The following is a 25,540-nucleotide window of genomic DNA, read 5'->3' on the forward strand; positions in this document are numbered from 1 at the left end:
ATACTTCTAACCCTAGAAATTTGGTTTCCTACTCCAGTTGTTAGAGATTCTGGGGATGGAAATAAATCCAAACATCAATACAAAACACAGTCTTCATAAATGACTACTGAATAAAGAGATAGTGATGAAAAAATAAATATAAATTTCATCTTCAAGAATATGTAAAAGTAAATCTTGAGAGTTTAGGGTTTAGGATTAACATAAACACACTACTATATATAAAGTAGATAACCAAGGACCTAGTGTATAGCACAGGGAACTATACTGTATTTTCTAAATAACATATGAGGGAAAAGAAATAGATATATATGTATATATATGACTGAACCACTTTGTTGTATACCTGATACTAATACATCATTGTAAATCAACTATACTTCAAGTTTTTTTAAAAGAGAGAATTAAGTGTTATATTTTTTAAAGTTAGGAGGTTTACAAAATTGGAAGGGAACAGGAAGATCAATAATTATTTTAAAAGCAGCTGGGTCTGTGAAGATATACACTATGTCAGTTTTTAGGACATGAAAACTCCACATTGGGAACACTCTCAGAGTGAGTGAGAAGATTGACAAACCATCTATCCAAAAAGCCACAAAAAAATTATCAAAACAATTATCTCAAGATATAGGGGGAGAAATTACCCAGAGGTACACAACAAATTGAAAAGCATTAATTAAAACAACTACTGAAACTCTGTAAGGAAAGTATCTGGGAATCTGGTCCCAATTCCCTACCCCCAACTCCAACATGGTGGTTCTATCAGAACAGGATAAGCTATGATGATGGCTTGATTTGATGTCCAGAGACTGTCAGAAACAAGTGATCTTAGAAAATAAGTGGTAAATGATCACGGAAAATTTATATTACAGCTGACTGAGACTGCAGTAGTACTGTTTGGGGCAAGCAACAGACCAGCCAGAAACTTAAGTGAGATCCAGGCAACAGTCGTAGTAGACCTTGATAAACTCTCACATATAACTGGAGGTCTGAAAGGTGAGTCCAAGGTTATGCACTGACTGAATGGGAGGCCTCGCATATACAGAAAATAAAAGTCACAGCAGACTTGAATGAACTTAAAATGTGCCCCCCAAGTCATATACAGATACTCAGCTAAAGGTAAAGCCACAATCTGTGTGTGTGTGTGTGCTCAAGTCATGTCTGGCTCTTTGCAACCCCTTGGACTGTAGCCCACCAGGCTCCTTACCCCATGGAATTTTCCAGGCAAGAATACTGGAATGGGTTGTCATTTCCCTCTTCGGGGGATCTTCCCAACCCAGGAATCAAACCTGCATCTGCTGCACTACCGGGCAGACTCTTTATCACTGAGCCACCACGGAAGCTCACACTAGGCTCAAGATATTTAAGTACAACCTGTTACCAATCAATTAGCTGAAAATTCCGAGGAAGTCAGGCTTAAAAAGAAAAACAAGAATTATAAGAAAAACAGTAGCAGATCCGAATCAGGAATTACTATGTTATCTAAAACAGAGGTCAGCACATTATAGCCCATGGCCCAGTGATGGCCCATTGCCTGTTTGTTTGACTTAAAGGGTTTTGGGGAAGACATCTACACTCATTCATTTACATATTGCCTATATCTGCTTTCCCACCACAACAGCAGAGTTAAGTAGTTACAACAGAGACCACGTAGCTTGCAAACCTGAAAGTATTTACTGTATGGTCCTTTACAGAAAAAAGTTTGTTGGCCCCTGATCTGAAATGTTCAGTTTTCAACAAAAAATTATGAGACATACAAATACAATGGAAAAGGAAGCCCAAGGCTTCAAGGCAGCTCTTATAAATATGCTCAAAGAACTGAAAAAAATAAACAAGTTTTTAAATTAAAGTATGACGACTCAATAGTAAATATCAATAAAAGATAGTGATTATAAAACAAAATAAACAAACAAATACCAGGGTTGAAAAGCACAGTAACTGAAAAGAAAATTCACTAAGGGACTCAAAAGCAGATTTGAGATTACACAAAAAAAGAATTAGTGACCTTACAGATTAGATCAATAGAGATTATTCCATTTTAAGAAAAAGAAAAGGAAAAGGATGAAGGAAAATAAACACAGACTACTATATGTGTAAGGGGAGCCCCAGAAGGAGGAAAAAGGGAGAAAGGGGTAGAAACAAAGGCCCCAAATTTTCCAAATTTGAGGAAAAACAATCTACATATTCAACGGCTCCCAGGTACAATGAACACAAGAATCCACAAAAAGTCTACCAATACCAGCAAGTGAGTTCAGCAAACTCACAGGACACAATATCAATATGCAAAAATCAACTATACTTCTATATACTAGCACATAGTCTATAAATAAAACCAGGAAAACAATTCTATTACCAATGACATAAAAAATGGAATATTTAATACATTTGTTAAAAGTGTAAGAGTACACTAAAAACTATACAACACTCCTGAGAAAAACTAAAAAAAAAAGAAAACTAAATAGAAAGATGTTTGATTTTCATGAATTCAAAAACTCAATGTTGTTAAGATTACAATTCTTCTCAAATTGATCTATAGATTCAGTACAATCTCTATCAAAATCCTAATAATCATTTTCCATAAGGTGATAAACTGAACATAAATCATACAATTGATACAGAATTCTTGTTAAGAATAAGAACTCTTATAACTTGATTAAAAAAAATTTTAATGGAGAGCTTTGAATAGACATTTCATGAAAGAAGAAATAGGAATGGTTAATAACCATAGGAAAACACGTTCAACACCATTAGCCATTAAGGAAATGCAAAGTGAAAATCACAGTGAGATACTACTTCACATACATTAGAATGACTCTAATCAAAAAGACAATAATGAGACTGAGGAAGATGTAGAAAAACTGGAACCTTAAAACATGACTCGTAGAAATGTAAAATGGTACAGCCACTCTGGGAAACAACTGCTGGTGGTGGTGGTTTAGTCACTAAGTCGTGTGCAACTCTTGCGACTCTGTGGACAGAGCAGCCTGACAGGCTACTGTCCATGGGATTCTCCAGGCAAGAATACCGGAGTGGGTTGCCATTTCCTTCTCCAGTCCCTTAAAATGTTAAAACAGAAACTTACCATTAGTTCAGTTGCTCAGTCGTGTCTAACTCTTTGAGACCCCATGAAGTGTAGCATGCCAGGCTTCTCTGTCCATCACCAACTCCAGAGCCTGCTCAAACTCATATCCATTGAGTTGGTGATGCCATCCAACCATCTCATCCTCTGTTGGCCCCTTCTCCTCCTGCCTTCAATCTTTCCCAGCAGCAGGGTCTTTCCAATAAGTCAGCTCTTTGCATCAGGTGGCCGAAGTATTGGAGTTTCAGCATCAGTCCTTCCAATGAATATTCAGGACTGATTTCCTTTAGGATTGACTGGTTTGATCTCCTTGCAGTCCAAGGGACTCTCAAGAGTCTTCTCCAACACCACAGTGCAAAAGCATCAATTCTTTGGCATTCAGCCTTCTTTATGGTCCAACTCTCACATCCATACATGACTACTGGAAAAACCATAGCTTTGACTAGATGGACCTTTGTTGGCAAAGTAATGTCTCTGCTTTTTAATATGCTATAGCAATTTGACTCCTAAGTATCTCCCCAAGAGAAATGAAAACCTGTACCCATACAAAGTCTTATACCCAATCTTTCATAGCACTATTATTCATAATGGCCCCAAACTGGAAACAACTGGAGAATGGATAAAATGTAATATATTAATATAGTGGTGAAATATTCAGTCATAAAAAGGAATGAAGTACTAATACATGCTACAATATGGATCAACCTCAAAAGCATCATGCTAAATGAAAAAATTCAGACAAAAAGGTCACATATTGTGTAATTTGTTTATATGAACTGGATTGAAAAGGCAAATTTCTAGAAATGGCAAGCAGAACAGTGTTTGCCTGGGTCTAGGGGTGGGAGCTAAGACTGCCTGCCTATGGTGGGCACTAGGGATCTTTTTCAGGCCATAAAAATGTTCCGAAACTGGACTGTGGTGATGATTGCATAATTCCATGTTGTTGTTGTTGAATTGCTCAGTCACGTCTGATTTTCTGTGACTCGATGCATTATAGTCTACCAGGCTCCTCTGTCTATGGGATTTTCCAGGCAAGAGTACTGGAGTGGGATGCCATTTCCTACTCCAGGAGGATCTTCCTGACCCAGGGATTGAACCCAGGTCTCCTTGCCACATCTCCCACATTGCAGGCAGATTATTTACCACTGAGCCACCTGGGAAGCATAATTCTACAAATTAACTAAAATGTATTACATTGTATAGTTCAATGAAGTGAATTTTATAACATGTAAATTATGCCTCAAAGTAGTTTTTAAAAAACTGTAACTGGATTCCCACTATTTATATCTTCCAAATTACTACTCTTTTAATCTCTGATAGTTTTTAAAATGACAAAACTTTTCATTAGTCATTACGGCTCTGCAACCAATTTTTTTAACTTCCAGTCAATTTTTAACATTTTGGGAAAGCTACTTCTCAGAAGTTAGATTCATTTTCTTTAATCTATATAGTCAAGATGACAATTTTGATAATCAGTTTCTTTCATTCCCCAATAACCCAATGAGTTGATGTAATCATGCAAAATGAATGATCTAATGACTCACCCAGTCATGATCTAATGACTAATACTACTTTACAAAGCTATAATGATTCTAAAGCTCTCTAAGTCGGCTGAAGGATTAAAAATACCACCTGTCAGACAAAATGATTTATACATTCTTTGGTATGTACAGTATAACTCATTGTCTAACTGGCATGTTACCCACTTTTACATCCTGTTTTTAACCCTTTTTCCCCCCTCCCCACAGAGAAAAGGAATTTACACAAAGAATTTACACTGTTCTTCACTAAATTTGTTTTTTCTCCAAAGGTCCCAAGTACAACATCAATCTCTTTCCTCAGATCTCAGGAATAAAGGCTTCCTCCATCTCATCTATTCCCCCAAATGTAACCTAGACAAATAACTTCTATGTGTTATCTACAATGAATTTATTTTATGAAGAGAGACATCATGAAAGACTTATACCAACTGTTTCTGTCGTCATCAGTGACCATATATACGCTCCCCCAATTAGTTCCATTTCCACATCTCCACCAGCGGCTTTCAGGAGTACCTGGCTTGGAGTGTGTTTGATCAACAAGGGTCCTGATGGCAGGCCATGGTCCGTAATTTTTTCCATCCTATCTCAAAAAAGAGAAAAAGGATTCTCTTAATCTGTGGTTTACAGTATATATATCTATCATTGTGTTGTTTAATTGCTAAGTCATGTCCAACTCTTTTGCAACCTCACAGATTGTAGCATGCCAGGCTCCTCTGTCCATGGGATTTCCCAGGCAAGAATACTGGAGTGGGGAGCCATTCCCTTCTCCAGGTGATCTTCCCGACCCAAGGATTGAACCTGCATCTCTCACACTGGCAGGTGGATTCTTTATTGCTGAGCCACCAGGGAAGAAGAATATATCTATATATGTTTATATATTCATAAACATAAAAATAAACACAAAGATCTAACTTCATGTTAATCTTCAGGTTTCAGTTTCATTCTAAGCATCGTCGTTCTCATATATTTCTAAATGCTAAATTCTGGGGAAATTAGTTGCAACTGAATATTCCAGTGGTCATGTATGGATGTGAGAGTTGGACTATAAAGAAGGCTGAGTGCCAAAGAACTGATGCTTTTGAACTGTGGTGCTGGAGAAGACTCTTGAGAGTCCCTTGGACTGCAAGGAGATCCAACCAGTCCATCCTAAAGGAGATCAGTCCTGGGTGTTCATTGGAAGGACTGATGTTGAAGCTGAAACTCCAAGACTTTCGCCACCTGATGTGAGGAGCTGACTCATTGGAAAAGACCCTGATGCTGGGAAAGATTGGGGGCAGGAGGAGAAGGGGATGACAGAGGATGAGATGGTTGGATGGCATTGCCAACTTGATAGACATGGGTGTGGGTGGACTCTGGGAGTTGGTGATGGACAGGGAGGCCTGGTGTGCTGCGGTTCATGGGGTCGCAAAGAGTTGGACACGACTGAGCAATTGAACTGAACTGAACTGATATATAATTTAGATTGGCCTAAGTACCACAATATTTTTTTTTTAAATCATGAAAATATAGGTTGTTCCTGGGAATTGTATCTACCTACAGTTATTATGAGAACAAATAACAGATATCTTAACTACCCCTTCCCATTAATTCCTAGGCCATCCTTCAAGGCTCAGCTCAAATGCTTCCTTCCTATGAACCCTTTCTTGATCCTCTAGCTGAACAATATTTATTCGTTCACTTTATCTGGATCAATCTTATGGCAAACAGCTTATGGACAAAATGTTAATATTTTATTTCTAGCATTACAGATTTTATGTGCATCTTTTTAATTCTCCTTTGTATTCTGTATTCTCAACCACTCCTAGGATAGCACCTGGCACATAACGCTACATCGATGAAGTACTTATTCTTGACAAGGCATTGTGCTTAGTATTATATAGGAATTTTCTCACAAAATCCTTACAGCAGCCCTATTCATGCATTCAATCTTATTTTCAGCCTCTTCTGTGAGGGAGAAAATACTAGATTCACTTTAAACTCAGTAAACAAGACAGATACGGTGCCTGTCCTCAAGCTCACAGTCTATGGCAATTGGTACTGTTGCTGTTCTCTAGTATAGAGATGAGGAAAAGTGAAGCTCAAAGAAGTTATCAATAATTTGTTTGCCTGGAATCACACAACAAAAAAGTGTCAGAGTCTGCATTCAAACTCAGCTCTACAGACTGGATATTCAAGACCCTGTGCATATAACCACTGTGTTCTAAAAGAGGTACCTGATAAACACTTACTGAGATAAAGTTTCAGAAAACTCCTACAATGAAAACTATCCCAAGGATAATGAAGATTTCCATTCAGTTTTGTTCAGGGAGAGGAAACCAGGAAATGAACAAAAAGGCAGATGGGGTTTGTAGTAAAAGCCTCATACACACCTGGTAACTCAGAATTGCTAAACAAGCCATCTGCTGACGATGCTCAGCACTGCTCAGCTCAGCACTGAGAAAGTCCTGTCTCTTAAATTCGTCCCTCCTGAGAGGCAGCGATTTGCTGCGCGCCAGGGTGGTGTAGCCAAGTCGTTAATTAGCAATGAGACCTTGTATCTCCTACCACATAACCGGCAGCATGGAGTGGAAGGTAAGGATGCATAGCTCCTTACTTAAACGTGGCGGGGGGGGGGGTGGGGGGGGTGGGGGGGGTGGTATTCTTGAAAGGTGAACTCCCATGCCCAGAAACGGCCTTCAAAAAGGTGTGAGTTGGGGGCAACTAAAAAGGCTGGGAGCCAGTCACCACTACTGAGCCCACGTGCCCTAGAGCCTAAGCTCTCCAACAAAGAGAAGCCACCGCAATAAGAAGCCCCCACAGGCAACGAAAAGTAGCCCCCGCTGGCCACAACTAAAGAAGAGCTCGTGCATAGCCACAAAGACCCAGCGAAGCCAAAAATAAATAAATAAATAATTTTTAAAGAAAAGAAAATGATGTGAGTGTGTACTTCTCACCGGAGGTGTGAGGAAGCTACCACGAGGGGATTACGAGACCCTAAACACAACCCATGGCATGCTGGAGTCCATGGGTCACAAAGACTTGCACACAACTTGGCGACTCAACAACACACAATGCAGGTGCCCCTGGCCCTGTGGGCCGCCCATCCCAGAGCCCACAGCCTGCTGGACTCCCTTCTCCAAATGCCACTGTGGCACCTGCACTGTTTGGCCTGTCCTGGTCATCTCCTCAATCAAACCACGTTTCAGAGTAGCGATATCCCAAGACACGGCATTACGAGGTGCCTGGAGGCATGCATCTTATTCCCCACAATTTATTAGCCCAACAAGGGACCACCTGGCTTTAAATCAGGTTCCCCGCTAGAACGTAATTGGCTCAGACGGTAAAGAGTCTGGCTGCAATGCAGGAGACTTGGGTTCGATCCCTGGAGAAGGAAATGGCAACCACTCCAGTATTCTTGCCTGGAAAATCCCATGAACGGATGAGAATGGCGGGCTACAGCCCATGGGGGTCGCAAAGAGTGGGACTCGACAGAGCGACTAACACTCTCCCCGCGTTAAGCGTGGAGACAGTTTCTAAGGGCCAGGTCCTGACCCAGAGGCTCCTGCAACAAGGTGGACAGACAGCTTCAGCCACCGGGCCCCCGCCTCGCCCGCCGCCAGACCCCGCCCCCTGCATTCAGGCAGTTAACCGGACAACCAACTCGCAGAGGCTGCAAGTTGGTCGCAAGAAGGTGTGTGGGTCGCCGGCTGCACACTCCACCGCACCGGCCACGCCCCTCACCACCACCCGGCCAATGGCCTGCTGCGCCGGCGCAGGGTGTTCCAGAACCAGTCCTCTCTCGCCGACTGTGCGCGGGGCGCATGCGCCTTGAGAGGCCGACAGGGTGAGGGGTCTGAAGCGAGGGGAAAAGGCCTTGGAAATGGAGGGAGTGAGAGCGCACCCCTTAGGCCCTGACAGGGCGCCGGCTGGAGAGCGCGTTGGGCGCAGCCGGGGGCAGTGGTCGCCAGGGAGGTCGAGGCTCTCGGTCCGACCCCGAAATGGAGCGGCGTCTGGCGCTCCGCTGACTCGCCCGTGTTTGTGTGTATGTTCCCTCGCAGGGAGACATGGAGAGCTGTTTGGTGGCCGCGGCGCTGAACGGGGTGGACCGACGTTCCCTGCAGCGTTCGGCTAGGCTGGGTCAGGAAGTGCTGGAGCGGGCCAAGAGGAGGGCGGTGGACTGGCCTTCGATGGAGCTTCCCAAAGGCAGCGTGGGGATCGTTTCCCGGGTGCGGTACTACGGGGAAAGAGGGCCGGCAGCCAGCCCCCAGCGCCTTCTCCCAGGAAAGGTGAGGGCCTCTGTGCTGTGAACCAGCCCATTCATTCCCTCAGCAGCGGCTTGCTGAGAACCAGGGCACGCCACACGCTGGGACCCGAGGGATCCTGTGCTTGCGGAAGCTGCTGTGTATCAGGACAGTGAACCGGAAAGTCTTGAAAACTGTTGACATTTGACAGATTCTTAGTGGGTAGCTTTAGGACACCGCTAGGTACCGCTAGTGCTCGGCCCTGGTTGGTTATTTTTAACACAATTCTTTGAGGCTATCATTCGATATTCGAGGAAAGCCAGCAAACCTTTGTCCTGGAAAAATTGCGTCTGTGTGTATTCCTTTTAGAGTTGGAATTCTTTCTCAATAAGATCCTTTTACTAATTTAAACTTGCAGAGCCCTTTCAAAAAGTAAAAAGGAAGGTATTTCCAAAATGATTTCCTTCTCCAGTAGGGAATACAGATCTCACCTGTGATTTGCCGTTTATTCAAATAGAGAGAAGACAGACACCCGTCCCTCAGTGCTTCCTTCAGAACAATGGCTGAGTACATGAACTATACGTCAAGTCAGTGCGGGGTAAGTTGGTGTAAGCCAAAACATGCCCCTGATCTGCCTGCTGATGGATCACAAAGTGGATTTTTGTAGAATTTAGGAAGAATCTGCACCCAGTCTGTTCACCCGGTCCTGCCTTCCTGGGTGGGTTGTAATTAGCCAAGGATTTACCACAGGTGATAAATCCAGTTTACAGTTCATTCAACAAATACAGACTGCCTAGCTTTAGCTGTTAGGAGATTACAGCAATGAACAAGGCAGAAAAGTTCTGCCCTCACTATTGTTTTTAGATGGGGGTGTGGGTGCTTATTTGCTGAATTCCAAAGTAAGACCAAACATAAGAAGTTTTTAAAACTTTGAACTAAACTTTTTTTAATCTGTAGAATCACTCTAAATTGAAACTGAGTCTGTTTTCAAAGCAAAAATTGAAACAAAATCCCTCCATTAGATTTTAATCTCTTTTCCAAGTCCCTGATAACATAGTTTTTAAGTATGTCCCTTTGGGTCCATATCACTTGTTGGCTACAAAGCTGATTTGTGGCACAGACGCAGTGCCCTCATCAGAGGTAGTGTGGCTTAATGGCAGGGGTGGCATCCCAGGAATCTGACCTGTATTCTGCCACTTGCTGGCTCTAATGCCTTAGGCCAGTTAGTTTCTCAGCATTACATTCCCTGTGGTAAATTGACAATGTTCAAGTCCTTTCCAGCCCTTTTAGTCTGTTTCTTCAGTTTCCACTGAAAGATGAATGCCAGGAAATTGCCATAAACTGTAGCACAGAGGACCTATGTGAGATTTTCGGTTCCATTCATTAAAATGGGTGAACAAAGGTTTTAAAGATACTCTTCTCAAAAGCATACACTAAGGTCATCTCTAAGTACTTTAAGGGAATGTTGAAGGTGGACCAGCCAACATTCAAGAAAATCACCTGCGTGGAAGGTACTCTGTGTCTTCTAGGACTTAAAACAGACTCTGTGGTCTTGTCCAGCCTAACATTTTATGATTCTTATGTGGGTGTAAGGGTGCTGGTCTCCATGACAGAAGGAAGAAAATACCTCGTTTCTATCCTGCTTTTCAATTTCATAATGTAATATTGAAATAAAAAAAACTAATGTTTCTACATCTTTTATAAAATCCTTACGACTCCAAGAATAGGATTCCAACCAATGAGATACAGTTCAGAGAGTATTTTTATGTTCTTATTCTGTGAAATGGTTTTAGAAAAATCCATAACTTTGGCTCTACTATAAAGTGATGAAGTTAAACACTTTTGTTCATGGTTCAGTAAAAGGAATAATATTTGTCTTTGGTTTGAGGTTTAGTAAATTGGTATTCTTCACTTTGGTTTTCAGTTCATGCTTCAGTTCAAGTCTCCATTAAAGAATGGAGGCTCAGAACTCCTTGGCTCTCTAGAAATAGAATTAAGAACAGTGTTCTGAGTTCATTTTCAGAATTTTGAAGCAGCCCCTAAGTTACATCATTATATTCATGTCCTAACGCGCTTTTCCCAGCTTCTCATTCTTTTGGTCTCTTGCCTTAAACATTCTCCCTACCCTTTGTTCCAAACAGGCAAGCTTATGATGTCCTCGACATTAGTCACTATCAAGGGCAAGTCTAAGGTTAACTTGGAGGGGGAGAAAGGAAGTAGACAAGGAAAAAAACTGCTTTCTGATCCTTTGGATGATTTTGCCTAAATCAGAGATTACTCCCTCCCCTCCTCCACATGGGGAGAACGGCTGTTTAGTGGTTGTATTTCCTGTTGTATTTCTAAATTGCCAACAGATGCACCTCTCTCTTCTCTTGTCCTTGCCTGAGACTTAGTAAACACGGACCTGTTTGTCATAACTTGTCATGAATAGAGATGAAATGGCTTGTGTATTGATATCAGAGTGAGGATGTTGTGAAAACTATTTAACCTGACAGAGAGCATGGTCCTACCCAGCTTGAGTTGCCCGAGTTCTTGCCCTGCAGAGGCAGCAGATGGCAGCAAAGTAATGCCAACTGCAGTTTCCTTCTCTACAGTCACTTTACGCAGGCTGATTTGTTACATGACTTAAGAGGCTTCTTGGGAGGGCAGGTAATTTACCTTTGCTCTCTTGCTTCTCTTCTTAACCATAATTTGCCCAAGTAACAGGGTGTTTTTTGAAAATCTGACCAGACTCTTTGGTTACCCAATGTCTTCCACGTTACCTCTCTAGAAGTATTACTCATCTGCACCAGAGGAAGGAGGGGCACCCCACGTCTACCGCTATCACAGAGGGACATCGGAGCTACACCTGTGCTCTGATGCAGGGCGTGGTCAGGTATGTATCCTCAGCTGTGCTGTGCCCTCCGCCTCCCAAAATGGGAGGCCCTACATCCTAGAGCTTCTGCTGGATTGTGTTACTGGGTGGCTGGGTGACTCAACATGACAGCACTTTATGGAAATGTTTCTCTTCGGAGAATTTACAGCAGGGAACATGAAATAAGGAGTTTTTGTCCAACATACACGATTGATGCCACTATAGGACCTTCAGTGACAATGCTGGGCCAAGGGATTCTTGAGCAGGCTTAACAAAAAGCGCTTCAGATATCCTCTTCTACATCTAGAGATATGAAAGAGACTTTTAATCATCATGTATTTTACCAAAAAAAAATTTTTTTAATAAAGTAGTGATAAGTATCATATCTTTGGTAATTTTAAAAAAGGAAGTGCAAGGAGGGGGTCTCTTTTAACAACATCCTTTTCCTAAAGATAACAGTTACAGGCTTCTCACTATGAATTCCCTGTCTTACCACATGTCACTCTGGGAAGTCTAAAAGACTCTACTTGTTGAACTGATTCAACAGGAGTCCTTTGTTATTGTTTCTGGGAAGAGTTGGTTTTTCTTGTTTTTGTTTTTAGCTCCTCTAGTTGTACTCAAAGGTAGCAAACTTAAGTCCAGAGTCTAATCCACAGGTTGGATTCCTGACCCCTCTGTTTTGAGAAGGGACAGGAGAGTGGCCACAGGGATATGAGCGAGGACTGGCTGTGTGCCAGAAGTCCCTCCCGTTTCCCTGGCCTGAGGTGCGAGTGGCAGCACCAGGGCCTGGATCCAGGGCTCCCATTTCTGGCCTGATCCAGGCCCCCTTAAGAGCACCTGACCCTAAGGGAGCTTACACGTGTGCAAGAGTCATTTGTATCCCTCCCCTCCCTTCCTATATAATGTAAGTTGATGACTCTAAGGGAAATTGACTTTCTCAGTTCAGCCTCTTCCTCTCTAGTACTCCCACTGCTGGGAGAAGCACAGAAGAGAATTCTATTTTCTGAAAGCCTGTTAAACGTCAATCACTTTTACACTTTAAATCTTTCCTACAGTCTAGTATCCCCAGGTTATAGCCTAGAAATCAAAACTTAAGAGATGTTAATCTGTCCCTCTCAATAAATGGCAGGGTTAAGATTCAAACTCAGGTCTGTCTTTCTCCAAAGCCCATGTAAGGATAAAAGGTAGTGATGGTAAACATCTGACTAAAAGTACTTCACAGAAATCACTAAAAGCCTTAAGAACTTAGTGACAACTTGGAAAACAGTGACAGTACAATCATTAGTTCCTCATTAAGTAGGAAAAAATTTCTCTTTACCATCCAGAAGTCAAAGTTTGGGCCCTCATCAGTGTTTCCACCTCACTCTTCAGAGAAAAGACGCAGGCCTTAGTGTTGGAGGCATGCATCAGGTGTCAGAGTGTGTGCTGAAGGCATCCCAGTCTGTGAGTACAGAACTTCTAGGGCACTGGGCTTCCCCACCACTGCTGTCCATGAATCAGCTGACCGGGTTATAACAGGGTTCTTTGTGTTGGATCCATATTATTTTTAAGTTGGGATATTTTTACCCTTGGGGAAAGTGTGCAGCATTTTAGTTGACTGTAAAATTATATTTTCTTGGTATCCTTCCTTCCCTTGAAATTTCAGAGATAGTGTTTGTGCCTCAACTCATAGTTGTGGTCGGAAAGAATGCACAGCATTCATAACTCCATTCCTACAGCTCAGCTGGGCTGGCACTGGGCCCTGATGGAATTTCACCATCTGTTTAAGCAGCAGGAGGGGCCTGACCCTCCTGCTTATGAAGTGAAAACCATGGCTGAAATTCTGAAACATATACATTCAGCTAGATCGGGTTCCAAAACATTTAAAGGAGTTTGTTCCTATTTTCCACAAATGTTTCTGTGTGAAAACATACAAAGATGAGTTTTTCAGGATAAAATACTCATTAGTTCATTAACCCAGGGAATCTTCTGGAATTTGGAAGGGCTGAATTCTGAGGAGTGGAACGTCTTATGTTGCAGTAGTAGTTTAATTTTTGTTGGTCTACAGTGTACTCCTAGCCTGGATTCAGAATATACTAGAGTTAGAAGCAACTAAGACTATTCTGCTTCTAGTACAAGTTGTTAGGCTTAGATGCCTCCATTAATGGCTGGATTTTGGTAATGCTCTTCTTCCTGATATTCACAGTGTTGAAATCACATGCCAATCTTACCCCTTTTTATGCTGACAAACAGAGCGTCCTTGACTTTCTGCCAATTCTAATATAGCTGTATTTCCTGAAACCTTTTCTTTTCATAGTTGATCAATAAGTAGTTGTGGCCTTATATACATTCACGTCACTTAAATGATAAGCCTCCAGTTTTGCAGTAACTGGGCGTGAAAGGATATAGCATAAAGCATCTTTGGAAACACTTGGCTTCAAATTCATTTGTAAGATGGGAAGAGAGGAAGTTTCGTAAAAGTATAAATATTATCATGTAGTCCTCCCAGCAGAATTCACTGGCCAGTAGTTTGGTCCCCCATCCCCAGGGGTGGTATAGAAATGACATCTTCTGTCTGTGGCTCCTTCTAAGCATTGAGTGAGCATGTAGTGGTCTCCCCGCTGTGGGAGAGCAGCTTTGGCTCTTAATTACAGGCTCATTTCTGGTTTGTGATTTTGCTCTTTAGCCATTTGAGCTGGGACCCCTCCTCTGCCTGCAGATCTGTCCTGACCCTTCCAAGCCAGGCCTGAAGTCTATCCTTGCAGGATGGCTTGTGCTCAGCTCAGCTCTAAACATAAGTCTTTTCATTAACTCCAGCTTCCCGTGTTTTGCCCTTTAGATCTTCTTCAACTTACATCCTGATAAATCCATCATAAGTTGAAAATATCATAAATCAAAAGTGTACTTAAATCCCTAAGCTACTGAAAGTCATAGTTTCGCCTCGCCTGCCTTAAACATGCACAGAACACTTATATACCCTGCAGTTGGGCAAAATCATCTAACACAAAACCTACTTGATGGTGAAGTTTTGAATAGTTCATGTAATTTATCAAATACTGCACTGAAGGTGAAAAGGAGAGCGGCTGTATGGGTATAATGGTTATAAGTGTATCAGTTGTTTACTCTCGTGGTTGCACGTTGACTGGGAGATCGCTCACTGCTGCCACAGCATCACAGTAGCCTGCGAAAAGATCAAAATTGAAAGTACAGTTTCTACTGAATGCATATCACATTCACATTATGGTAAAATTTTTAAAAAAAACACACATGAGTCAGACTGTTGTAAGTCAGGGACCATCTGTATGGGAGAACCAGCCCTCCAAGGGAGGACGTTAGCCAGCCGGCCAACTTGCTGCATGACAAAATGGGATCTATTCATAGTCTCAGCTTTAGGAGAAATGTTTCATTCTAATAATGAATTTAGCAAAGCACACCTAAAAAGAATGCTTTGCATCATCCTGCAGTGCCTTGCTATTACTGCTGGTCTGTGCTAACAGGTGCTACTGCCTACTTTTGAGCCCCAAAGCAATAGTCATTAGCCTTTCCCTCCACCTGATTTTTACCTTTATACTCCAACCAGTGTGTCCTTTTATGATTCTTCATGTTCCTGCAACAACTCAGCATTTTCACATACATTCTTGTGCGCTAATTTTAGCATTAAGGAGACAAGCATAAAGAGAGGGTGAGACCAGCCTGAATGGCAGTCCTGTTGCGTGGCCAAGCCAGGTGTAGAAAGCAGAACCTCCGTCTCCCTCGTTAGTGCCTCTCACTGCATCACACACAAGGTGCCCTGACAGCACCAGGACATAAAACCTCTAAACTGGTAATATCTGCTTTTCCTTGCAGGCTGAGAACATCTCTAAGGACCTCTACATAGAGGTATATCCAGGGACCTATTCCGTCACTGTGGGTGCAGATGACTTGACCAAAAAGACTCACGTGGTAGCAGTTGATTCCGGACAAAGTGTGGACTTGGTCTTCCCCATATGATGTTGACCATCACAGGCATCACATCACCTTTTTCTAAGTATCAAGAAGAATAAAGCTACTGTATATTCTTAATATGTACACATCAATCCTGCCTTTAGTGCCGACTGTAGAGGGTCAGCCTTCCTAGGAACTGGGGTGTGTCCCTTTCAGTGCCTATTTTAACTTGAAAGTCCCCTCACCCTCTTCTGCCTGAAAGTAATAATGTAATGATGCTGTCTGAATAGTTTTTACAGCTTGCTTTCCAAGCAAAGGTTAATTATGATAATAAAGGGAGAGATTTGGAAATGAAGAAAATTCCTTTTTATTGGCATTAAGAAGGGAAACAAAACGTCACTCTTGTACAATTGAGGCTTTATGAGAAGATAGCAGAGAGGCTGTGGACACATTTGCCCAAAGCAGGCCAGCCACATTCTGTAGCCTCTGTGGAAGAGGCATCCTCAAGCAGGTCTCACCCGGCCCCTGGCAGGGAGCCCTGGGCACTTCCTGTGCCCCTCAGGACAGGTGAGGATGCTGCTGCTCATTGGACTGTCATCTGTGGCCCTGGCTGTGCTGTTTCTGTTGAAGGGTGCCTTGTCAGCCACTCTGTAGCTCCACCTCTCCTCTTTAGCTTCCTATAAGAGAAAAAAACAAACACTGAGAGTCTTATGCTGACTTTAAAAATCAGTGACTTTTGATCCTTAAAATTATGAAGTCATTGCTGTGTCCTAAGCGTCTTTAAGCTAGCACACCAACAGTACTGTTGCATCTCAGTTTAACTGCCTAGGATTTTCACCTTGTTTTGAACTTAAGTTTTGCCTCAGAAAAAAGGCCAGTATTTTATATGATGAAAACAAAGTTTTAAGTAGAGCTGTCTTAGCATTCCTAGTGAGGACCAGACTCATGGACAGAAGGCCTAATAAAGCAGACCCATACCCACCATCCTCAAGTAGAGGGGTCACTTAAACAGGGATCCTTGTACCCCCAAGAAGCCAGTGATGAAATTTGTGGGTCCTGCAAGCCTTCTGAAATCATATGCAAGATTGTGGGTTTGACTCCAAAAGATCAAAGAACCATGGAAAGAGCCCTTCAGAAGCCCCTTTCCAGCCATTCTGCTTTACCTTGATCCATGGGGCTTTAGTCTAGGGGGAGTTCTGACCCCCCTGATGTGCAGCAGTACCCTGACTCAGTTTTCTGCGTTCGGCTTCCTTGGGCAGGATCTGTAGCGGCTTCATGCCAGTGACGTCCAGGGCCAGCTCCCTGGGACTCCCCGCTGCAGCAGGTTTCTCTCTCTGCTGTCTGTTGCTCTTCTCATCTTTCTGAGTGCTGCAAAGTCTTATTCCTGAACCCAAAATTCAGTTAGTTGAATATGCTACCATGTTGATGGGGTTAGTCCTGATGACTTGGGTAGGACTAAATCAAGGACACAGAATCCCTTAACTGTCTGAACCCTGTTTCAGTCATAAGCGAGGGAGGAGAGCAGCATGTCTGCTGGCAGGAATCCTGCCCCCAGGTTTGTTAGGTTAGGATCAGACAGTGACCTCTCAGCCTGTAACTAAAAGGAGCCAAAAGTGTGGCAGGCGGGGGGACCCCATACAAGAGGATCCTTAGGGGGCAGAGCCTCAGACCAGACTGGCAAGTGTTAGTTCTTGGTGACACTCAAGCACAATGAGGAGAAGCAAAGCAGCACATTTTCTTAAACGGGAACAAGATCTGGAAGGGAGAGAAGAAAACCTCTGGTGTTTGCCATGGTTTCCAGCCCAGCACACATGTCCTTTTACACGCTTCATCTCACTGGTTAGTAAGGCACAGCGTCCATCTGGGATGAGGGCTGGTCGGGCTTATTCTCCATAGCTTTGAGTGCAGGTGTGGGACTTGGCAGAGGGCAGGCTCACTGATTATCATGGTTCCACTCCAAGAATTAACCTTTGCCTGGAGCATAACAAATGGTCCAATAACCTAGAGGAAAGCCAGGCCAAGTACCTGAAGATACTCTATTTCTCTTTATGGCCAATTATTAGAATTTATTTGGGGATGCAGGGTACTTTAGAGAGGATCTGTTTGAATACAGTAATGGGGAAAGAGGCTGAATGTAGGTGTAGGTGGTTGGGTGGTGGAGATAAGAGCAGTGTACATTGGGGCCAGGAAAGATTGGTCTGGACTCAGTTGGGTTTGGAACAGTCTGGATAGAATGCCATGGAGCAAGCCATGGGAATGCAGGCCTGGAACCAGGGCAGGTCTGCACACCATGGCACTCTGGCTACCCCACTGGCCTGCCTCTCCATGAGGCAGGGCCTCATCCTATCTCAGTTGCTCCCCACAGGCTACTCCCTGTTGGATAGGTACAGCTTTTCTTTCTGTTAAGTCTGTGCTGAAGCAGGAGGCAGTGGAAGCCATGGAGAATTTAACTTGAAAACTCTAGATTTGGGCACTATTTTCTTTATATTATTACTTGTTGGAGGGCACACCTATAGAAACCTGTTTTCAAGCACTTCTTCCAGGGCCTTTCACTGTGAGGAAAGAAGTCCAGGAAGCTCTCCCTGCCCCATCTTGACATTTTCTATACAAAGTGTCCTCAGAGAGTGGAGGAAAAGCTCCACTGGTCATAGCTAGATTCCTGTCCCTCTAGTTATTCCCTCTCAGACATGGGGGAAAGATCCCACACCTTGAAACCTAAGGAAGAAACCATCATATAAAATACAACAGCAGTTGGGATTTCTCTGGTGGTCCAGTGGTTAAGAATTCTTGCAATGCAGGGGATCCGGGTTCAATCCCTGGTTGGGGAACTAAGATCCCACATGCCGCAGGGCATCTAAACCATGTACCACAGTTAAGAGAGTCCATGTGCTGTACCAGGAAAGATCCTCCATGACACGATGAAGACCCTGGGTGCCACAACTAAGACCCAACGCAGCCAAACAAAAACAAATCAGCAACTAATATGTCTATCCCTGCCCACTCCAAAGGCCAGGGATTCAGAGGAGTCACCAAGAAAGTTTCTCACTGTAGAAACAATTTCTCAGCTTCCTGAAATGGAAGACTAATAAAGTCCTTATGCCTGGAGCAAGACTGAAATTCCTGTGGACTGACAGGTCCTGATTAAGCAGGATATCCTGGAAATAGGGCAATGGCTTCAAATGGGGACTCACAGTGAGTCCCAGAGTGGGCAGTATCTACAGATCCTTACACCCTTAGCAGTGGTATTCTTTAACCCTCAGTATCCCTCCCCCAGGTTGAATGTTCATTTAGTTCACCGAAGGTTGAATTAGTCATCCCAGGGCCCCAAGAATCTAGTCTAGGGCTGGCTAGGGCAAGTCATCTCCTTCATAAAGCTCTGCCAGCTGCCTTAGGCATCTGCTCTTTCTGGGCCACATTGGGAATTTAAATTGCATGGCATGAGGCATTATCAGTGATACACTACCCTAAACCTACAAGGGCATGTCACACGGGTCTTTGCTTGGGTAGAGAAGTTCGGGGGTGGCTGCAGATTGCTCACAATGACATTGCCTCCCCTCTCCATGGTAGAGTGAGATGATTAAGGCTGTGCCTGGTTCTTCCCATTCTGACTTCCTCAGGGGCTAATATGAAGAGTAGGGTCTGATGACCAGTGTTTAAAGACCAGTTTCTGAGTTCTCAGGGCCTTGAAGACTCTAATCAACATGTGGAGGCATTCTGACTGCGCATGTAGAGAAAAATCACAGCCTCCAAGGAAAGTGAAGGAGGGAAGGGTACAAACGGACAATGGCAGTGTCCTGCCAGTAGAAACTAGTGAAAAAAGAAAGTACAGTTGTCAAATAGGGATGCAAAGCTTAGCACCAAGATTGGCCCATCCTTTCTTGTTAGTTTTCCATTTAATCAATAAAGCCCACTACTTCCCTCTTATCACAGCCTCCCTTCTGTATGACCACACCCCCCCAGTGTTACTTCCAGTTTCCATCACAGCAGACATGAGTATCAGATTCCTGAGAGGCCACCCCCCCCAATCCCGCAAAGAGGGGGTTGCGGAGGGGACGGGAGGCAGGGGCCTCAGCCCCACCCTAGGAAAAGACCTACCTGGCTTCCCCGGGTGCGGCTCAGGCCCGTTTCTCCTCCAGTACCTCCACTCAGGCTGGCAGAGGCCACCCTGCTTCCCTGGAGACTTCTCGAGAAGGATGGGGTCCGTGTTGACTGTGCTGTCCACCAGCAGCCTCTGAGGGGGGCCCATCTCCAGCTCATTCTCCAAATCCTCGTCTTCAGAAGAGGAGGCGGAGGAGGAGGAAACAGCCATGGGAGCCTGCACTGCCACTTCTTCCTCCTTAGGATTCTCCAGGGGCAAAAGCTGGGCTGTGGGCTTCAGCTCCGCTTCTGGAGGTTCTCTGGCGGTGACCCCTGAGGTCCTGATTAGAGGCCACCAGATGGGTCCAGCCAGGGGGCAGCAGCAGAGGCAGCCCTGGACTAGCAGCTGGCAGCTGGCATGTGGGTAGCAGGGAGCACACAGGAACGGAGGGCTCCAAGGAAGCCCGCTGGTGACCAATCCAGCGACCGGCCCCACCAGAGAGCAGCAAGGGGCCCAGACGAGAGGCCTGGGGTGCTCCCTGGCGTAAGGCTTGTGCAGCCCGTCCACAGCCTTCTTCCAGACAGCCGGGGGCACCCACTGGACCCCTCTGAGAGGCACTGGTGCGGTCCTGCCATTCCAGAAGTGAACAGTAATTTCTTCTTCTTTGGGGGATGCTATGTAACAGAGAAGGGCAACATTGTGTTACAACCGCCTCCTCCACATCAAGGTTAAGGGTTCTCTTCTCCCCAGAAGCAAAGCCTCAGCAGAGCCCCTCAGCTTTGCCTGCTGTCTCACGCGCAAGTCTCCCTGCAAAGCCCGCCAGGGACGTTCCTCACCTGCCCCATGTTTACCTCCCCATCCTGTGCCTCCATGTCTCCGTTTTCTCATCAAAACCAAAATGCCTCCTCAGGTAGGAGGAGGGGAGGAGGAGCCTCCTCTGTGGTTCTCTGAATTATGATGCTGCCTGGCCGGCCTCACACAAGGGGACACTGTATCCATCCCCGAATGACATGGTGGGGGACCAGTCATGATTATAGGTGTGACCTCTGGATAACCTCACCACACCATAGGTCAGGTAACCAACATAGACATAGTAGCCTTGGGTGATTTTGCTCTGATAAAAAATATTTTATAATCAGAAAAATATGATTTGTCTGTCTGTGGCCACCCTCGGGATGTAGCTGCAAGTGAAAGGGTAAGGATTTCCTCAAGCCCCTAAGGCCCCTAAGCTATAGAGACACCCGCTTTGCTCCTTCCTCAGCCTGATCACCAGCCTGGCTCCTGGGGAGCCCCAGAGCAGCTCCCTTACCTCTCTGGGGGTCTCTTGCCTCCAGGCCCAAGAGAACAGTGCCAGGACCATAGCGTTGTTGGTCAGGGCCCCAGGGTGCCAGCACCTTGTCCCCAGGTCGCAGTGAGTATTCCATGGTTGGCGAGAACTGAATGACATCTTCCTCAAAGACCACGCTCTGCCGCTGGGCTGGCAGCTCTGGGCCTGTGACAAGGGGAGCCTCAAATTCCACCAGCAGGACCCCCTGCCTCTCCAACTGTGGGAAGGAAAATATTCAGAATAATACCTGGCCTTAGGAAGCACCACAGGGAGCCTCATGGTTCCCTACATCGCCCAGAGCCAGGCTGAGGGTCTCCCTCCCACACAGCAGAGGCCAGCTAGGGAAGGGGCCAGGCCAGGTGCTGCTGGAGCCCACTACGGCAGGGACAGGCCGGCTATGAGGCAGAGGCTCTCCCTCTGCTTCTTGCTGTGGCAACTCTTGTTTATCACTTCCTGCCTTTCTCTTCCTGTGCCCTTTCTTTTCCTGTTTTTCTTTTCTCCTTTCTTTATTTTTGGTCTGCAATTCATAGGAGTAAACTGGGTCCTCTCCATCTTTCCGCAAAGCACCCCTCTTCTCCCAGCCCTCCCAGGAAGTGTTGTCCCTGTGTCCTGGACCAGCCAGGGGGTGGGGTATCACCCACAGGCCCTGTCAGGCAAGGACAGCTACGGCTGCTCCCGGGGCAGCCCTGTGCACTGCCTGCAGGTCCATGACGGGAGGTGGGGCCAAGGAAGGAATGAGCCTCCTGACAGGGAGGGCAGGAGGACTCCTGAGCTAATTAAAAGATCAAGCTGTTTGGAGAACTCAGTATGATTTTTGAAGAGAGATAAAGTGTGGTTACAAATTAACTTTTATCTAGTCACCAGACAGAATCTATATTTGAGCAAACTCCTGCTGATATTTCATTTGAAATCACATATTAGTGACTGGAAAATGACAAAATGACTTTTGATTGGAAATTCTATAACATATATTTTTTTATAAATCACACTAGTTTTCCCTCTATGGACCCACATTCACAAAGTCTGACTCTGAAAAGAAAGAGAGAAGTTCCAGTGAAGCAAGCAGTCACCAAAGTAAAGCCCAGGCTTGGCCCCAGCACACAGGGACCGTGCCCCCATGAGGAAGGACACAGGCGCACGCGAGGTTCCTCTTTCCCTTAGGCTGGTGCTTCTAACTCCACACATCGAATCTTCCTGAACAAAGTGCTTTTACTGTACATTTTCTTCACTGTTATGGGTTGAATTATGTCCCCCCCTCAAAATTCATGTTGATGTCCGAGCCCCTAGGACCTCAAAATGTGTCACACTTAAGTCTTAATGACTTAAGACAAAGTCACACTGAGTATGACTGAGTAGAGTGGGCCCCTAATCCAATGACTGGTGTCCTTATAAAGAGGGGAAATTTGAACACAGACGTGAGCCCAGGGAGAACAGCGAGTGAAGATGAAGACCAAGTGCGGGGGGATGCTTCTACAAGCCAAGGGGCATCAAAGATTGCCAGCAAACCACCAGAAGCTGGGAGAGGGGCACAGAACAGATCCTCCCCCAGAGCCCTCAGAATCACCACACCTGGTTCTCTCCAGAACTGAAAGAATCAATTTCTAGTGTTAAAGCCACTCAGTTTGTGCCACTTTGCTATGCAGCCCTAGCAAACTGATGCGCTCACTGACATTACATTTTCACTTCCACATCCTGGCCATGGAAGATCTGTGCTTATTTAAGAAACTGAACAGCTGAGGCACATCAGGTATGACAGGGCCACCCAGAGGAGCATACAGGGAGACATGGGACTGAGGGACTTGCCTCTGGAGCAGACTTTATCTGAGCCCTGTAATAAAAGCCATCTGGTTCCCTTCTTGCCAGGACCCATGTGTCAGCAGCTTCTCCAACTCTTCCCAGCCAGCCAGGCCCCTGCCATGCTGGGTCAGCAATGTCGAGACACGGGTAGTAAGATGCGTATCTGGGGAAAAGCAAATGGAATTAGGGAAGTAGAGAAAAGCGAGCCCTAAAACCATCAAGAAACACATTTCAAAGTTAGGTCTGAGCAGAACCATGGGGAGAACATGACAGTTAAGGTGATATGGAACAGGAGCCCCTGTAAAGAGCGGCAATCTGTGACTTCCAGTAAGATAAGGTAAATTGTTGGGAGAGAAAGAAGGAGAGGAGAGTGAAGGGAATCGCTGTTTAAGGCCTGGGAATTGTTTCAAGGTAATCAGAATGGGATTAGCCTGGATATATAACGGGATGGCCAGATTCACTGGTTCTGATACTAGATAGCAGACCAGGAAAGCCTTCTTCCAGGAAGGGAGATCCTGAGGCGGTGTGCGGGATTCCAGGATGAGGTGTGGAGGCTTGGATGGTGATGACAAAGGAGCAAAACTGCAAGGAGGCTGAGCACCATGGAGTCAGAAGAGAGGAAGAAGTATCTGAGCAGGGGAAGCACAGGGCTGAGTAAGAGGCTGAGGGACAGAGAAAAGGAGAAGCTGGCTCTGGGGACTCTGGTAGACAAAACCAAGCCATAGGGAATTGTTGAATCAGGTTTTGGTTTTCCAGGGGGAAAAAAAAAAAGTGTTTATTTTTTGTGGGCAAGACAGGATACAGGACTGTTTAAACTCTGGCTTTGAAGGGAAATGGTCCACATGGGTGAAACAAGAAAGGGGGCTGTAGGGTTCAAGCCTGGGCAGACTGACTTGAATAGCATGGGACTTGCACAATTTGTGTGTGCCTATGAGCTGAGCTTCCCTTCTCCTCTTGTATTCTCACTGTAGACAGCTAATTTTGAGTACCATTCACAAAAAGCTAGGACAACTGGGGGAACCTGAGGAGGGATCTGGAGACCTCACCTCACCTAATTCCTCATATAGGGCCAGGGAAAGTCTCAGAGAAGATGATAAAATGAGCCAGAAGTTTTATAACTGGTGATGCCTGCCTTCTCCCACACCTGCCAACTCTGACATCAGCCCCTCTGCTACAAAGTGGGACAAAAGCCATGTCAACCCTTGTCGCTGGGGGTAGAGTTTATTTTTATTTATTTATATTTTGGCTGCACATGGAGGCATGCAGGATCTTAGTTCCCTAATCACGGATCGAACCCGTGTTCCCTGCAGTGGAATCCTGGAGTCCTAAACACTGCACCTCCAGGCAAGTCTCTTTGTATTTATTTATCGTGAGTACAGTTGGGGCGATTATAATAACCCAAGGAACTCAGCGCACACGGGTAAGGGACCCTTTCGGCCTTCCCAGGAAGCAAGTCCTCTCTCTCCTGGACCATCATGTCTCCCACAATCTTGAGCCAAGAACAGAGAGGAAAAAAGAAGCACAGATGGGTACCTGGTGAGGAGGCTGTGCCGGGTCAGCCAGGGTGCTCGGCAGGCGAGGGGGCAGGTGAAGGAGAGGTCCCAGGGAAGAGCGGTGCCCGCCCAGGCAGGGGCCTTCAGGGTCGTGGCCACGCTGCAGTATTTGGGCAAAGGCGTCCCAGGCCCCGCGGAGGAGTCCATAGACCTCGGCGAAACCTGAGAACCAGCGGCTCTATTACCTGAGCTGCAGCCCACAGCCCAGCAGAGGGCGCCTGGTTCGCGGCTGCGCTCAGCTCTGCTGTTTGCGGGCTCTCCGCGTCCCCACCCGCTCCCACCACGCGCAGAGTGTCCCCAGAATCATCACCTGCCAGGAAATAGGGGAGGGGTTGAAAGAGCAAGAGCTGTGATTTCCCAGAAACCCAGCTGGCAGTCCACCGCCTGCTGGCTGCGTGCTCACTTCACCTGGGTGCGTCAGTTAACGCCCTGGAGATGATCTGTGGAAAGCACCTGGAATCTTTAAGTAGCTCAATCAATATACGTTAGTTTTTTTAAACACCCCCCCCCCTCCTCCACACCAGTTGTAGAGACTTCGGGGCTTTAAAACCATACTTCCTTTTACAAATCCCAGCCCTTGATGACAAACTGACCCCTAACCCAAGCCACAGACTTCCCTCCTAACCTGGTCACCTGGGGGACTGACTCGGCCGAGCTGAGAGCCCAGGGCGGTGGCCTCCGTAGATGTGATCAGAGGCGACAGCTGCCACCCTGGGCCCAGCCCAGCTCGGCCCTGTTGGGTGTGCTGCTGCCCAAGCCCACGGTTCTGACCCCAAGAGTACTTACCACAGCCCCAGCCAGACTCCTCCACCTCAGCCTGGGTCCCTTCCGACAGTTGGGAGTTCACGGCCTCAGCCCAACCGACTCCTGGTTGCCAAGCAGGTTGCCATGGATACAGCCAGCTGGGCCAGAGGGAGTGCACTGAGCATGTGCGGAGGGGAGACTGGGGCCTTGGGCAGCATGGGCGGGAAGGGAGGGTGGGGGGTTGGTTATTCACCGCCTTTCTGGAGAGTGGTGTTGACAGGTGGTGTTGAGGAGAAGGGCCAGTGTAGCATCAGTTCCCAGAAGCTAAGCTTCTCCACAGCTAAAGAGTCAGTGGCGGTGGGAAGCCCTCCTGGATCTAGGAGAGTCTTGGGAGGGAGGGGGCTGACCCCACAGAGTCTCAAGGCTGTTGATCTGCCTTCCGCCTCT

General features: G+C 45.7%; 2 protein-coding genes across 7 annotated transcripts; one reads left to right on the forward strand and one right to left on the reverse strand.

Annotated features, from left to right (window-relative positions):
- Positions 1-8,341: 8,341 nt before the first annotated feature.
- On the forward strand, positions 8,342-15,954 carry AKIP1 (A-kinase interacting protein 1). 3 transcript variants are annotated; one of them, XM_020870805.2, is made up of 6 exons: positions 8,342-8,440; positions 8,655-8,882; positions 9,355-9,435; positions 11,608-11,712; positions 13,063-13,134; positions 15,517-15,954. In XM_020870805.2, the coding sequence occupies exons 2-6, from the start codon at positions 8,661-8,663 to the stop codon at positions 15,658-15,660; spliced, it is 624 nt and encodes a 207-aa protein (XP_020726464.2). In that variant the 5' UTR covers positions 8,342-8,440; positions 8,655-8,660; the 3' UTR covers positions 15,661-15,954. The 3 variants fall into 3 exon arrangements, with proteins under 3 accessions (XP_020726464.2, XP_070329462.1, XP_070329463.1); XM_070473361.1 differs by lacking the exon at positions 8,342-8,440 and having other exon boundaries at positions 8,447-8,882; XM_070473362.1 differs by lacking the exons at positions 8,342-8,440; positions 13,063-13,134 and having other exon boundaries at positions 8,447-8,882.
- On the reverse strand, positions 15,938-25,250 carry C10H11orf16 (chromosome 10 C11orf16 homolog). 4 transcript variants are annotated; one of them, XM_020870798.2, is made up of 8 exons: positions 25,136-25,246; positions 24,660-24,789; positions 24,330-24,511; positions 22,803-22,959; positions 20,982-21,216; positions 19,690-20,346; positions 16,758-16,978; positions 15,938-16,271 (listed from the first exon to the last, which is right to left on the reverse strand). In XM_020870798.2, the coding sequence occupies exons 3-7, from the start codon at positions 24,494-24,496 to the stop codon at positions 16,779-16,781; spliced, it is 1,416 nt and encodes a 471-aa protein (XP_020726457.2). In that variant the 5' UTR covers positions 24,497-24,511; positions 24,660-24,789; positions 25,136-25,246; the 3' UTR covers positions 15,938-16,271; positions 16,758-16,778. The 4 variants fall into 4 exon arrangements, with proteins under 4 accessions (XP_020726457.2, XP_020726459.2, XP_020726458.2 ...); XM_020870800.2 differs by having other exon boundaries at positions 24,660-24,802; XM_020870799.2 differs by having other exon boundaries at positions 24,660-24,809.
- Positions 25,251-25,540: the final 290 nt, after the last annotated feature.

This window comes from Odocoileus virginianus, chromosome 10 (assembly GCF_023699985.2).
Source record: "Odocoileus virginianus isolate 20LAN1187 ecotype Illinois chromosome 10, Ovbor_1.2, whole genome shotgun sequence".
Classification (NCBI taxonomy): Eukaryota; Metazoa; Chordata; class Mammalia; order Artiodactyla; family Cervidae; genus Odocoileus; species Odocoileus virginianus.

Excerpts from the sequence above, each read along its gene's own strand:
- AKIP1 (XM_020870805.2), top strand. The coding sequence starts at position 8,661 with ATGGAGAGCTGTTTGGTGGCCGCGGCGCTGAACGGGGTGGACCGACGT. Across the intron at positions 8,883-9,354 it reads AGCGCCTTCTCCCAGGAAAG|AGAGAAGACAGACACCCGTC; the intron begins GTGAGGGCCTCT and ends TTATTCAAATAG. Across the intron at positions 13,135-15,516 it reads TGCTGAAGGCATCCCAGTCT|GCTGAGAACATCTCTAAGGA; the intron begins GTGAGTACAGAA and ends TTTTCCTTGCAG.
- C10H11orf16 (XM_020870798.2), bottom strand. The coding sequence starts at position 24,496 with ATGGACTCCTCCGCGGGGCCTGGGACGCCTTTGCCCAAATACTGCAGC. Across the intron at positions 21,217-22,802 it reads AGATAAAGTCTGCTCCAGAG|TTGGAGAGGCAGGGGGTCCT; the intron begins GCAAGTCCCTCA and ends TCCTTCCCACAG. Across the intron at positions 20,347-20,981 it reads GGCAAGAGACCCCCAGAGAG|CATCCCCCAAAGAAGAAGAA; the intron begins GTAAGGGAGCTG and ends TCTGTTACATAG.